The 14,350-nt window shown below is 42.8% G+C and overlaps 1 protein-coding gene across 2 annotated transcripts in view; it reads right to left on the reverse strand.

Moving 5' to 3' along the window:
- The window catches only part of ccdc85ca (coiled-coil domain containing 85C, a), a 71,561-nt gene that overhangs the window by 17,002 nt on the left and 40,209 nt on the right, over window positions 1-14,350 (reverse strand). Inside the window, exons 2-3 of one of the 2 annotated variants that reach the window (XM_072689026.1) lie at window positions 12,169-12,245; window positions 4,397-4,498 (exon numbers count right to left, since the gene is read on the reverse strand). In XM_072689026.1, coding sequence (XP_072545127.1) covers window positions 4,397-4,498; window positions 12,169-12,245 — 179 coding nt within the window. Of the gene's footprint in view, window positions 1-4,396; window positions 4,502-12,168; window positions 12,246-14,350 lie in introns of both variants that reach the window. The other variant, XM_072689025.1, reaches the window with a different exon arrangement.

Below are 14,350 nucleotides of genomic sequence, written 5' to 3' on the forward strand. Positions count from 1 at the left end.
TTTTTGGATTATTAATGAATTAATGATTTTGACTAAAAGTTGACTAATTTTGACATTTTACTGAACTGATATTATTATTATTTTTATGGAACGTTTTATGGAACTTTTATGGAAATAGAAGCTTCTGGTGCTCATTCAGGTCTTCAAATGAGCTATACAACATAAAGAATGTGAGGCTGAGTGAGATACAGATCATTAAAATGGATTATATGACTGTTTCTGGTACATTGTGGTGTCAATTCCAATAGTACTGGCCATGGCATGCTCTGTAAAGCTCTTTAAGTAGGGGTGGAAATTATACAGCTTGCAGAACTGCCCCCAAAACAGTTTCTGGTCTGGCCCACCAAATTAACTTTCAAGCATCAAGGTTCGTAATAGCTTTTCAATTGAGTTCTACCTCTACTCTCCCTCCATAAACAGCACTGACCTACACTGACCTGTAGGCCCAAACAGGGGTAATTGCTAATCCAGTAGTTGGATGGTTGCGTCCCCAACTTCCAAACTCATCCCAAAAGTACTGGATGGAGCAACGTCCATCATTCCAGAGAACACTGAAATGTTCACAGCTCCACAGCTCAGTGCGGGGGGCTTTATACCCCTCTACTTACATTAAAAAACATCCCACTGCATACCCCATACTCACAATATGGACAAAAGTATTGGGACAACTGCTGATTGATTGTTTCTTCTAAATTAAGGGGGTTAAAAAAGAGTTTCTCCTCCTTTTGCTGGAGTAACTGCCTCTAGGCTTTCTGCTAGATTTCGAAGAAGCATTGCTGTGATTATTTGATTGCATTCAGTGACAAGAGTGTTAGTGAGGTCAGGATGTTGGATAATCGCCTCACCACCTCAACTCCAAGCTCCACAGCTCAATGCTGGTAGGCTTTGCACCCCTCTAGACCACGCCTAGCATTAGGCGGCATGGTGCCAATACAACTTAAAGCAGCTAAATGCACTCATTGGAAGGGGTGTCCATGAACATTTGGACATATTGTGTCCATAAATAGGTTTGGATTGGAGCAAACTGAATGTAAATCTGTCCGTCTCCCTTGACTATGTTTAATGTGGGCCCTCACTTCAAATGGGTCTTGAAGGACGCAGAAGAACTAACTTTCTCAGCTGGATTTCAGCAGGACCAGCATGAGGTCAGTGTTAGATGTTTTGTCTCATTCCTGGTACCCCTGGTCCTCAGGTAACCCCCAACAACCAGCCCGCCTCACCGGCGGCCCCGATTACTGTTTCAGCAGCACGTTCCTGCATTATTTAGAGCCATCATCATCCCACTGTGTTTGAAGTGAAAGTTCAAAGCCATGCTAATGAAGCATTGAGCCCAGAGACAGGGTCTCTCTCTCTCTCTCTTGCTCTCTTGCTCTCTCTCACTCTCTCGTCTGCCTCCCTCTGCACAAAAAGGAGTTTTAAAATAAGCCCTGTCGTTTCTCTGGATGAAACCCGCGGCGCACTCTAATTGATTTCTCCTTCCTGTGGAAGCCGCCCGCCGTACCGAAAGTGGGCCGAGCGCGCAGTTTTAGCCTGTCACGGCCCATGAGCGCCGTGATTAGCTAAAGCGGGGGCTCCGTCATCCTCAGGGCTGCTCACGACCTTTTCTGAGGAGAGGAGGCGGAGGAGAAAGATCACTACCTCAGGGAGTGAAGCAGAAAAACAGCAAGAGGGAGACAGAAAGAGACAGGGATGAAGTGGGTGGTGATGAAGAAGCGAGGAAGAGGAGACTGTTTCTAAATACAGTAGTGTTCATTTAGAGCAGTGGTTACATTAAAAAAAACAGCCCACTGCATACCCCTTATACACTATAGGGACAAAAGTATATGGACACCTGCTCATTCATTGCTTCTTCGGAAATCAAGAGTATTAAAAAGAGTTGATCCTGCTTTTATTGGAGTAACTGTCTCTACTGTGCAGGGAAGAAGGCTTTCTAGTAGATTTTTTAGGAGCATTGCTATGGGGATTTGTTCGCATCGAGCGACAAGAGCGTTATTGAGGTCAGGATGTTGGATGATCAACGTCTCACCTCATCCCCAACTCCCCAACGTCCAAATTATTGGATGGAGCACCATCATCCATCATTGCAGAGAACACAGGAAGTTCCACCGCTCCACAGCTCAATTCTGGGGGGCTTTATACACCTCTACCCTACACCTGGCATTAGGCAGCATGCTGCCAATAGGTTCATGTTTATCTGCTCCAGAGAGTCTTATTCTTTTGGCAGTACTTATCTACAGGGGCTAGACATATGTGTGTGTGTGTGTGCGTGTGTGTGTGTGTGTGTGTGTGTGTGTGTGTGTGTGCATTTGTACATCTGTGCCAGCAATGGATGCAACTTAAAGTAGCTGAATGCATTTATCAGAAGCAGTGTCCACAAACTTTTGGACATATAGTGTAACTCTGTACATGCACACACTGTCATTATACATCTATGGCATTTGCCCTTGTGAAATGAATCACTGATAATATCACAGTATTACACATGGCGATCAGCATGCATGCATACACACACTCACACACACACACATAATCAGTGGTGCATGTTTGACCAAATTGCTGCAAAGTGCATTAATAATATGCTGCATGAATATTGTGTGTGTAATTATAATAACAGTTATTATAGACACTTAATATAAAGTGGGACCCCCTACTTTCGTAACTCCCCCTCACCGAGGCATCCTGCAGTGAGGACAGAGGGAGAGGTGCTGCTCTGCTGGCTCAGCTAATCATGAGAGGCTAAATAAACACAGGGTAATGCAAAGTCTCATACGGAGCACAGACATGCAGGCCTGTTCTACTGCCCTGTGTTATTGCTGAAGTCTGAGAGATGTTTACACAGTGGTTCAGGTTATTGTCTCTCGCTTCCAGAGGACAAGCAAGAATGTGTTGGGTTTGGACTGTCAGATTTGCTGAGTCTAAAGAACTGGAATTCATGCTCCAATAAAAGAGCGTGACTTCAAAAGCACTCAGCAGGAGCCGTTTAAGGCAGCCTGCCTCTGAGCGAAAGCAAGGCGAGAAATGAAAACCTTCTGCTGTGAATACAAAAGCACTCACATGCACTCTGAAAAATGTTGAACCACAGCCTTCTTCATGCTCTGAGTTCATCTGAGAAATGGTTTTCTGCAGGTCATTTCCAGGCTAGCAGATATCCTTTAAGCACTTCAGTGAGACAGCATGTCTCCTGCAGGGATCACAGAGCTACACTACCCCCTACAAGGATGCAGGAAATCGTCTCAAAGCCAAACAGCGGCCTTGTGTATTTTCTCCTTTTTTCAGAGCTGGTTTTATATAAACAGCTCTGATGGCTGATGTGAGAGAAGTTCCAGAACAAACCATCACTGCAGCTTAAATACATGAATACAAAAGTCTTAAGAAGTCATGAAAATAGGTTATTTATATATATATATGTCAGTGGTCAGTGAGAGTGTCTACTCATAATTAACTCTATAAAACATTAGAATAAACTCAAATAGATATTAAGTCAGTGGTCAGTGAGAGTGTCTACCTGTAATTAAATTTATATAACAACAGAATAAACCCAAATAAACATAATGTCAGTGGTCAGAGAAAGTGTCTACTTGTAAATAACTCTATATAACAGTAGAATAAACCCAAATAAATATAAAGTCAGTGGTCAATGAGAGTGTCTACCTGTAATTAACTCTATTTAACATTACAATAAACCCAAATAAACATAAAGTCAGTGGTCAGAGAAAGTGTCTACCTGTAATTAACTCTATATAACATTAGAATAAACCCAAATAAACATAATGTCAGTGGTCAGAGAAAGTGTCTACCTGTAAATAACTCTATATAACAGTAGAATAAACCCAAAACACATAAATTCAGTGGTCAGTGAGTGGCTACCTGTAATTAACTCTATATAACATTACAATAAACCCAAATAAACATAATGTCAGTGGTCAGAGAAAGTGTCTACCTATAAATAACTCTATATAACAGTAGAATAAACCCAAAACACATAAAGTCAGTGGTCAGTGAGAGTGTCTACCTGTAAAACTCTATATAACATTAGAATTAATCAAAATAAATATAAAGTCAGTGGTCAATGAGAGTGTCTACCTGTAATTAACTTAAGCGAAACACTAAGATAATGTTTTTAACTGGTAATAGATAATAATTAAATTGGTTATATGTTGCTTTAGCTCATGTCCAGCAGGGTTCTGTCTGGCAGCCCAGAGCAAAATATCAATCCATCATCATTCCTCATAACCACTGCAAATACACTTGTATCTAATTTAAAATCTGCAAATCAGCTCAAACTGACACTCTTTTCAGACTCAACAGAAATCCAAGCCTGAAGCTTTGCTAGAGAAATAGGAAGGTCAGGTCAGGGTGGGCGGGTGAGAAAGCACAGCCTGTAGAGAACACGTACATTCTGCAAGGCGTCCTGGTACTTAGACAGAGCGGAGAGCTGGGACTCGGAGTGGTACAGCGACAGACCTTTTCTCAGCGTCTTCAGATCCCCGATGTTCCCCTGCTGAGCACAGAGACGGCGTATATGAACATTAGCATATACATACATTATCCGAATCATCAATGAGTCAAACAGAAAACACACTCCCTACTCACTACATGTCCAAATGTTTGTGGACATCCCTTCTAATGAATGCATTTAGCTACCTTACATTGCTCCCATTGCTGACACAGCTGTGCAAATGCACACACGGATACACACAGCTTGTCTGTACTTGTCAGTACTGCTGCCAATAGAATAGGACTCTCTGGAGCAGATGAACATGAACCCATTAGCACCATGCTGCCTAATGCCAGGGCGTGGGCTAGAGGGGTATAAAGCCCCCCAGTATTGAGCTGTGAAGAACTCTGAAATTATGGAGTAATATTGGTGCTCCATCCAGTACTTTTAGGATGAGTTGGGGTGTTGGGGATGATGAGGTGGGGTGATGATGATCAAACATCCTGGCCTCACTGAACACTCCTGTCGCTGAATACAACCAAATCCTCACAGCAATCCTCCTCCAAAATCTAGTAGAAAGATACTCCAACAAAAGCAGGATACGATCATTTTAATACTCTTGATTTCAGAAGAAGCAATGAATGAGCAGGCGTCCCAATACTTTTGTCTTTTAACGATGGGTATGGCTGAAGAAACATTACTTTGCAGCACACTGAACACGACCACACACCAATCTGATTATACGCTGGAACAGTGACCCCTGATCGGAAACCAGGGAAACCCCTCAGCATAATGCCACTAAAATGGCAATGTGTTTTCCCTTCGGGCATTTTCACAAATGTCAAAAAATCTGGATTGACTTCATCCATGCTGAGCATGCTAAACATGCAGTGTCCTCCACTAAAATACCAGAGAGTCCTTTCCGCCTGATATTTAGTGTATTTGGCTTTCAGACCACTGTATTTCATTTTCAGTGGATCGTAATTTCCTCAGTCGACTCGTCTAATCTTCACCCTCAGGATGTCACGGATGGAAGCCTCACAAGCTCTGGATGAGCCTGGATGTCATTTTGAAAAGCAAGAAAAAAAAGCAGAGGGAGGGTCACAGCTCGTCTGGCTCATTATTGTCTCATCTATTTGATTAGAGGAGGAAGAAGCCACTCCAGTCGATAAATTGCCCTCCAGGTCTCGTCAGGCAGCAGTCATTAAGATCAGTCTCCTCCATCAGCAGCCTGAATTATTATTGATGAACTCTGGCGGTTATGATTGAGCGGTTGCCAGCGGGACGTGTCGCGTCTCCAGGTCTCAGTCTGCTTCATTTTCCATCAGCTTTCTGGAAGAGGGCTGGACTGGAGTGCTGCGGAGGGACTAACACAGAGGAAACACATCCCCAGTGTTCGGACACACAGCTGCAGCATGCAGAAATCTGACCAGCAGCTTTGGGCTCCAGTTCTGATCCAGACAGGCTTCCAAACATAAGAAAGATTTTTCTGAATGTGCCAAAAGTCTTTGGGCTGCTCTATTGTTCATTCCTGAGAAATTAAGCTCGAGTTATTCTATAAAAAACAAGATTATTGTAGCTTGAAATACATGGTCTTAAAGTCTTAACCCTTAGAAATGATAACGATTAAAATATGATCAATAAAAGTACTGTTGGGTGTGCGGTCAGGATTTCTGTAAATCCTTTACATCGAACCTCAAATATAGAATTCAATCAATTGCAATGTAATTTCATATGTAACCAGTCTTTTAATTACTAGGAATGTGTCAATATGGGAATTTAGGGATGAAATTTGTCATGTACTCTACACATCAGCAGAAACGGAGACCGAGTCCATCTAGATCAGCACTGCAGAGAATTAGAGCATTTCCTTAGAGTGGCTGAGTGGTCTACCGCGCTACCGCTATGGCCCGGGGGTTATAAGTTCGAATCCCGAGCCACGCCGCTTTGCCATCAGCAGCCGGAGTCCAACAGAGCACAACTGCTGTGCTGCCAGGTGGGTAGATGGCACTCTCCTTGTTTTCCCAGTGTTTGGAGTATTACATGTGATGGGGAGAGTATTAATAACTGGGATGGGTCATTGGCTATTAAAAAAAAAGGAAAATAAATGAATAAATAAAATAAATAAAATAAATAACTCATAGAGGAATGATTTATGGTCATACAAGTCTATGGTTCGGGGGTTATGAGTTTGAATCCCGAACCACGCCGCTTTGCCATCAGCAGCCACAGTCCAAGAGAGCACAACTGGCCGTGCCCTCTCTTCAGGTGGGTAGATGGCGCTCTCTTCCCTCATCACTCTGAGGAGATGTTGACCAGCACAGGCGTCTGTTAGCTGGTGTGGTGGAACCCTATTGGGCTGCCTGGCGATGCAGCACTGACGATGGCAGTTCGAAAAGAGGAGGTGGCTGGCTTTGCATGTACTAAAGGAGACATGAGTAATAATCCTTACCCTCTTAGTGTCAGGAGCAGAGCTAGTGCTAGGGGGAGCTACTAACCGGCGGGTTAACTGGGTGGAAAAGGGGAAGAAATGTAAAAAATATTTATTTAAAAAAATCAGTGCAGTAAAATCAATAAATGCAGGTATGTAAAGGTTTGTTGTCCATACTAATAATTAAATCTATACTTAGTAATTTTAGGGTTTATTTAATTAGCTTTGTATTTATTTGTACACTGTAAAAAAAAATAAAAACGATCCAATCACTGGCAGCAACGGCGGCCAAACAATTAATTTATCTACAATAAATTAATAGATATTTTAATGATTCATTATTGAATTATTCTCTGCAGATAAACAACATTTTTTTACAGTTTTTTCCTGAATTATTAGAATCGAACACTAGGGTTTAAGACTAAAGGTACTGTATGTAAATGTCCCTGTACAGACACTCACCGTCTGTGTGTTGTCATTTCCCCAGGGCTACCTTCTGTGTGCCAGTGTTCACTCTCATACTACCATTGAATTTTTTCTATAATTTTGCTGCTTTTTGTTCGGCAGCCATTGCTGCCAGTCATTTGACCCTTTCTTTACAATGTTTTTTTTTTTTTTACAGCGTAGGTCAAACGTTCACGGGAGGATGAGTGATGGAGCAGTGGAACGTCCCCTGTCACAGTTCATAAATACCGTCTGAAACTGCGGTGTAGCCTCCCTGCACCTGGCCAAAGAACTCAACACACAGATAATCTGTTTGGGTGTGGAGCGTGTCCTGAGGATCTGTGTGTACAAGCTGCCCTGTGTCAGTGACCAGACCGCACGGTGTCTGAGCTACAGACAATCCTGTGCTTGACGTTATCTATCTGATGGAATTCCCTCAGTCTGGGAGATGATCTAATCCAGACATGCAGATCTTTCTCCTTCATGGAACCTCTTGCTACAGTAATAGCATATATGTGTGTGTTTGTGCGTGCATGTGTGTGTGTGCTGTGTGTGTGTGTGTGTGTGTGTGTGTGTGTATGTCATTATCCTCTCTGGTCTTTTCTCCAGAACAGTGCTCTGCATGCTGATTGCTGCTGTGTGCCAACAGCTCATAGCTTTTGACTCAGAGGGATTACTGGAGCTTATGTGAGGTTACTTCCTTTTTTCTAAAAAAAGGGATTGTTTACATGTGTGTGTGTGTGTGCCTGTGTGTGTGTGTGTTTGAACATTTTCAGAACCGGGTTAGCTTAACCGTTTCCAAAGATCTCCTGGAAGAAGTCCAGTATTTAAAGCCCATCCAAAACCTAGTTTATCTAATCAGTCTAGGCCTGGGAAATATGGCGATGTCATCAGATATCAGTGATGATTGACAAGTATCCCGGTAACGGAGCTTTAAAGGCGAATGTCATGCTGGTACACAGAATCTTCTAGGACTAAAGAAGCAACTCTGGCCACTCTGACCAGCCATGCTGCTTTGCCATCGGCAGCTGGAGTCAGAGAGAGCACAATTGGCCTAGTTCTCTCTCTATCATCAGAGCTGGGTACCCAGTGTTTTCCTCCAAGCATGTTGGTTGCCTGGTGATGCTGCATCTGGGGTGGTTTGCATTTGTCATGTGTCAGTCCTTGTTTTCCCAGTATTTGGAGTATTACATGTGATGGGGGAGAGTACTAATGACTGGGTTGGGTCATTGGCTATTTAAGTAAAGTTAAAAAAAATTATAGTAATAATAATAACTCCTAGAGGAATGATTTATTGTCATACAAGTCAAAAACTTGTCGTTTTTAGCCACAATGACCAGTTATGTTTGGATTAGTAAAAGGCATTTAACCCAAAGACAATGGTACCAACTGTTAAGCATGGCGGTGGTACTATCATGCTGTGGGGCTGTTTTGCACCCAGTACGACTGGTGCATCCACAAAGTGGAAGTTTCAATCAGATAATAACTGCAATCACACATTCAAGGCTGATGTTAAATGGATAAAGCAAGCTAACATGAAGCTTTGGGAATGTCCTAACCTCAACCCTATTAAAAATATGTGGACTATGTTTAAAAGTCAGGTCCTTGGCAGGCAACCAATTGACCTCTACCAGAAGCTTGCTGGTGGCTTCCACAAGCTACACTTCCACAGTCTAGTCAAGGGACATTTAACCAAAGACTCAGTGTGCTGTATGTACATTTTTGACCCTGTATGGATAATTAAAACCTGTGTTCATTTCAGAAAACACCCTAAAAATGAGAATTTATGCACTAAATGATCATATTTTGCTGTATTTTTCTCATTCTACCCCAGAAAAATAGAGAAAATTCAATAAATCATTGAAGATCCAGTATTAGCATTACTTTCACCTCCATGATAAGTGTATGTAAACAACTGACCATGACTGTATATAGACTGCTGCATTGTTTACGCAACTGCTGTCCTTGGACTGTAAACGGGAAAACCGCTACAGCTCCACCTGAGCTTTGTGGTTTGGTTCTCAGCTTCCTATTATTATTATTATTGGCAGCTCCTCATTTAGTCTTAGCCACACACCGCTGTCCGTCTCCAGGAAAACGGCTGACTGTTTCCTGGAACTGATGAAAGCTCTGACGAGCAGACATGACTCAGCCGCTCCAGCCCTCAGCGGGTGTTCTCCACTTTGAATAACAATAAATGATGGATAATGCTGTATAGCCTCTGTTCTTGCGGAAGGGGGCAGATCTTTATCACACTGTAAAATGTTTTACAAATTGCAAAAATGAAGCCATTTCTATTCTACTCAGAATATTTTTACTCAGTGAGCCACACGGACACCGGATTCGGCTGCATGCGTGTGTCGGCAGATTCTGTTAATACAGCTCCCAGTGGGTGCCAATAAAGCTTTTTCTCAGAGCCCTTATATACAATGCTATATTGCATTATAGTGTATAACCATTTTTGTATATTTCCTTTGCAGAGCTGATGGTGTTAGTTTAGGGGAATTCGACTGAAAACCAATGTCTGTATAATTTATTCATTGGTGTGAAATTTTCCATTCTAGAGAAACGTATGGAGTCAGGATTGTTTACAGTGGTGGTGAATGAAACCAGATGGCTAAAGCCTCCATCCAACCAAGCTATATTACATAAATGTCGGGTGCATTACATGTGACAGGGAAAGTGTACTAACTAGTGGTTGGGTATTTGGCTCCAATCTAGAATTGGGGAGGAAAGTTAGGTAAAAATGTCTAAATAAAAAAAAATCATGAATAAATACAATTATACAAATATACATTTGTCTAAATAATTTTTATATGAAAAATATACAAATGGTTATGAATACGCTGCCACCATCCCTGAGACTCTGTTTCAGGATATTATAAGATGGTTATTTAAATTTTTTTATATATTAAGTTTTAAAATATACTTATGAAACTGAAGACAGACAATTGACAAAAGTATTGGGACACCTACACACTACACCTACAGGATCTTTCATGACTACATCCCATTCTAGACCCGTAGGCATTAATATGGAGCTGGTCCCCCTCTTCGCTCTAAGCTCTAACAGCAGCAGCAGGTCTGGAGCTCTGCAGTTACTGAGTCAGTTGGAGGCTTTTCTGCACTCTGCTCTGAGCTCAGCACTCGGCCCTGACCCCGCTCTGTAACTTTACGTGGTCTGACAGACACTGTTCCTTCTAAACTCTTCCACTGTTCAATAATAACACCACTCACAGCTGATGGAGGAAGATCTAGGAGTTAGGAAATTTCACCTGCTGACTTGTTGTTGGTGCAGCGGAGTCTCCTATTACACACAGAACCACGCTGGAGTTCAGTGAGCTCTTTAGAACCTCCCATGTGTGTAAAAAAAAAAGGCTAGGGGCTTGACTTTATACACCTGTGGCAATGGGACTGAATGAGACACCTAAATTCAGTGATTAAGAGGTGTGTCCCAATAAATTTGTCCACACAATGGTAGCTTTGGATAGTAAATAAAATGTCTATATTTGTGTTGTGTCGTATTGAAATCTGGGGTCGTGAGTTTCCCTACAATGGGTCAATTCACGTCGAACCCATTCTGAGTTGCATTGAGTTTAGACCTTGAACATCTAAATGATGTAGATTTAAGTTATGTACACTCTATTATATTACATGTCATGCATAGCAGTTGATATTCAATCTTATTTAAACAGTCTTTGACCACACTGCTGAATATTAGCACAGACCCCTTCCCCACAGCCGTTTAAAAGGATGCAGAGAGATGTTCTGCCTTTATTCTGCATTATTCAACAACTGTTTTAACAAGGTCATGGAAGGAGGTATCTAAACAACTTGGACAATCAAACAGAGGGTAAAGCAATTTTGGATAAACCGCTCTTCACAAAAGACGTCTGCTGAAGTGCAGTTTGTTCAAATCAAACATAGATTGTAGGCGACCTCAGAGGAAAAGTCACAGAAGGTCATACAGCTGGAAGGGGTTAGAGAAGGATTTCAAACAGTCCAGGCATCCATCGGCCCACAGCTATCCAGATTGACTCAAACACCACGCCGATCATCCAAAAATAACAACGTAATTCAACAACACAGCCGCTCAAACAGGAGACACTGCTTTTTCAAGAATGGCCGAGTCAGCCTTGACCTCAATCCCATCGATTTCGGGCTGTGGCGGGACTCGAAGCAGCCCAGACCTCTCCACAATCTAAACGAACCACAGCGGGTCCGTATAGGAGAACGGCCAGAAATGCTTATTAACCTCAGCACAGAACAGATCAGCAGCCAGGAAGCATCTGGTTGAGCTTACTGTGAATGAAGATCCCACTCGTTACTCAGCATAAGGATTCATATTCGTTTCAGTGAACAGATGCACACTATATGGACAAAAGTATTGGGACACCTCCTTATTCTTGGTTTCCTCTGAGATCAAATAATAAAAAAAAAAGACGTCACCCTGCTTTTGTTGGAGAAACCGCTGCTGCTACTGTCCAGGGAAGGTTTGAACTAGATGTTGGACGAGATTGCTGTGAGGATTTGATGGCATTCAGCGATGATCACCACCCAAACTCACCCCAACTCCTTCCCAAAGTATCAGATGGAGCACTGAAAGAACACAGTTTTTCCACTGCTCCACGGCTCAATGCTGGGGGGCTTTATACCCCTCTAGCCCATGCCTGGCATTAGGCAACATGGAGCCAAGGCAATAACTACAGGTACTAAGCTATGTGCGTGCATTTGCACATTTGTGTCAGCAATGGATGAAAGTTAAAGAAGCTGAGTGCATTCATTAGAAGAGGTTTTCACAAATATTTGGACATATAGTGTATATTCAAGCATTGGAGTGTCTCATGCCTCTTACCTGGGACAACACCTGCTTGTTGTCGTCCTCTAAAATCCGGACTTTCGTCTCCAGCTGACGGATGTAGTTTGATGAGTCTGTGGAGAAGTCAGAAAGAAAGAAAACGATGAATCAACTGTGAAACAGTCCAGAGGGATTGGAAGTGCTTGATTCCACATCATTAAAGGGCTCATCACTTTAGAAACGAACAAAACCAGCACACACACACACACTTACACCAGTTAGCAGTCAGTTCCTGAAGGTGATGTTGGTGTTAAAAGCAGGAACAGTGGGCAAACGTAAGAATCTGAGACACTTTGAGAAGAACCAAACTGTGATGCTAGACGACTGGGTCAGATCCTCTCAAAATAGCAGGTTTTGTTGGGATTTTCTTGTATGCAGTGGTCAGTACCTACCAAAAGTGGCCCAAGAAAGACAATCACTGAACCGATGACAAAATCAAGGACACCCAAAAGTCATTCATGCTCATGGAGGCCCCACCTTACAACTTACAGGGCTCATAGGATCTGCTGCTAACGTCTTGGTGACAGATCCTATTGGTATGGTGGTTGGTGTGGCACAACAGATGAAAGCACTAGCTGCCAGTGAGCTATCACACCATGTGGGAGACCAGGGTTCGATTCCCAGTCTGGGTGGCCGTATGCTGCGCTACACCAATAAGAGTCCCTGGGCAAGGCTCCTAACACTACATTTACATTTACATTTACGGCATTTAGCTGACGCTCTTATCCAGAGCGACTTACAAGGTAACTCGTATTACAGATGTGGGCCAATGTAGTGTTAGAAGTCTTGCCCAAGGACTCTTATTGGTGTAGCGCAGCATAGTCACCCAGACTGGGAATTGAACCCCAGTCTCCCACGTGGTGTGATAGCTCACTGGCAGGTAGTGGTGTTATCTGTTGCGCCACACCAATCACATTGCCACACTATATTGGCCCACCTCTGTAATATGAGTAACCATGTAAGTCGCTCTAGATAAGAGCGTCAGCTAAAATGCTGTAAATGTAAATGTAAAATGTATCTGAATGGCCTTGAAGGTGATACTCGTACGGCAGTCACATTATATATATATATACACATTTATATTAATCATGCTCCTTCACTTTCGCTGGAGCCTTAGGCCTAAACTGCAACCGTTTGTACAACACGACTGATTACAGCACTGTGGAGTCTGTAAATCACTGCCCTCAGCTCTCACAACAGGAACATATTTAAAAGATTAGCATCTCTTTCTCAACATAATCCCACAGTTTTATTGTGCAGAATTCTGTTCTTTGTATCCACTGATACACAACACCGCGTCCCTGAACGCACTGCACCTGCACAGCGTCAAACGAAAGACATCCGTCCCAGCAAAAGAATTCCTGAGCACGAGAAACCTTCAACTAAACCCAAACCGCGGACAAAGGCAGAGAAGCTTGTACTTTCAACTGATATGAAAACAAAGGAGGCATTCGTCCTTGTGAAAGCTGTCCCTACAATTTCCCTACAGTGGTCTCTGACTTTCTGAATACCGCCTCGGACGTCACTACAGGACAAACAACTCTTCTACGTCTTGAGGTTCGTATGGTGTAAAGCTGTGATCCTCAGGATCCACAAACCATCCTTGTCTGGTCTGCAAAGCACGTTTAATCCATTATAGACTTTATTGTCTTTAATTAACTGCAATTATGTTCTATTATAATCTACACTATATGTCCCAATGTTTGTGGACACCCCTTCTAATGAATCCATTCAGCTACTTTGAGTTGCACCCATTGCTGACACAGATGTGCAAATGCATGCACACACACACAGCTTGTCTAGTCCCTTGTCTAGTAGAGAAGTACTGCCAATAGAACAGGACCCTCTGGAGTCATTAGCTCCATGCTGCCTAAAGCCAGGCGTGGGCTAGAGGGGTATAAAGCCCCCCAGCATTGAGCTGTGGAGCAGTGGAAGAACTGTGTTCTCTGGAATGATGGCGGGGGAGCTCCATCCAATACTTTCAGGATGAGTTGTGGAGTTGGGGATGATGAGGTGGGTGGAGATCATCCAACATCCTGACCTCACTAACACTTTTGTTGCTGAATGCAATCAAATCCTCACAGCGATGCTCCTCCTCCAAATTCTAGTAGAAAGTCTTCTTCTCTGGACAGTAGAGACAGTTACTCCAACAAAAGCTGGATACACACTTTTTAATACC

The sequence above is a fragment of the Salminus brasiliensis genome, chromosome 10 (genome assembly GCF_030463535.1).
Source record: "Salminus brasiliensis chromosome 10, fSalBra1.hap2, whole genome shotgun sequence".
NCBI lineage: Eukaryota > Metazoa > Chordata > Actinopteri > Characiformes > Bryconidae > Salminus > Salminus brasiliensis.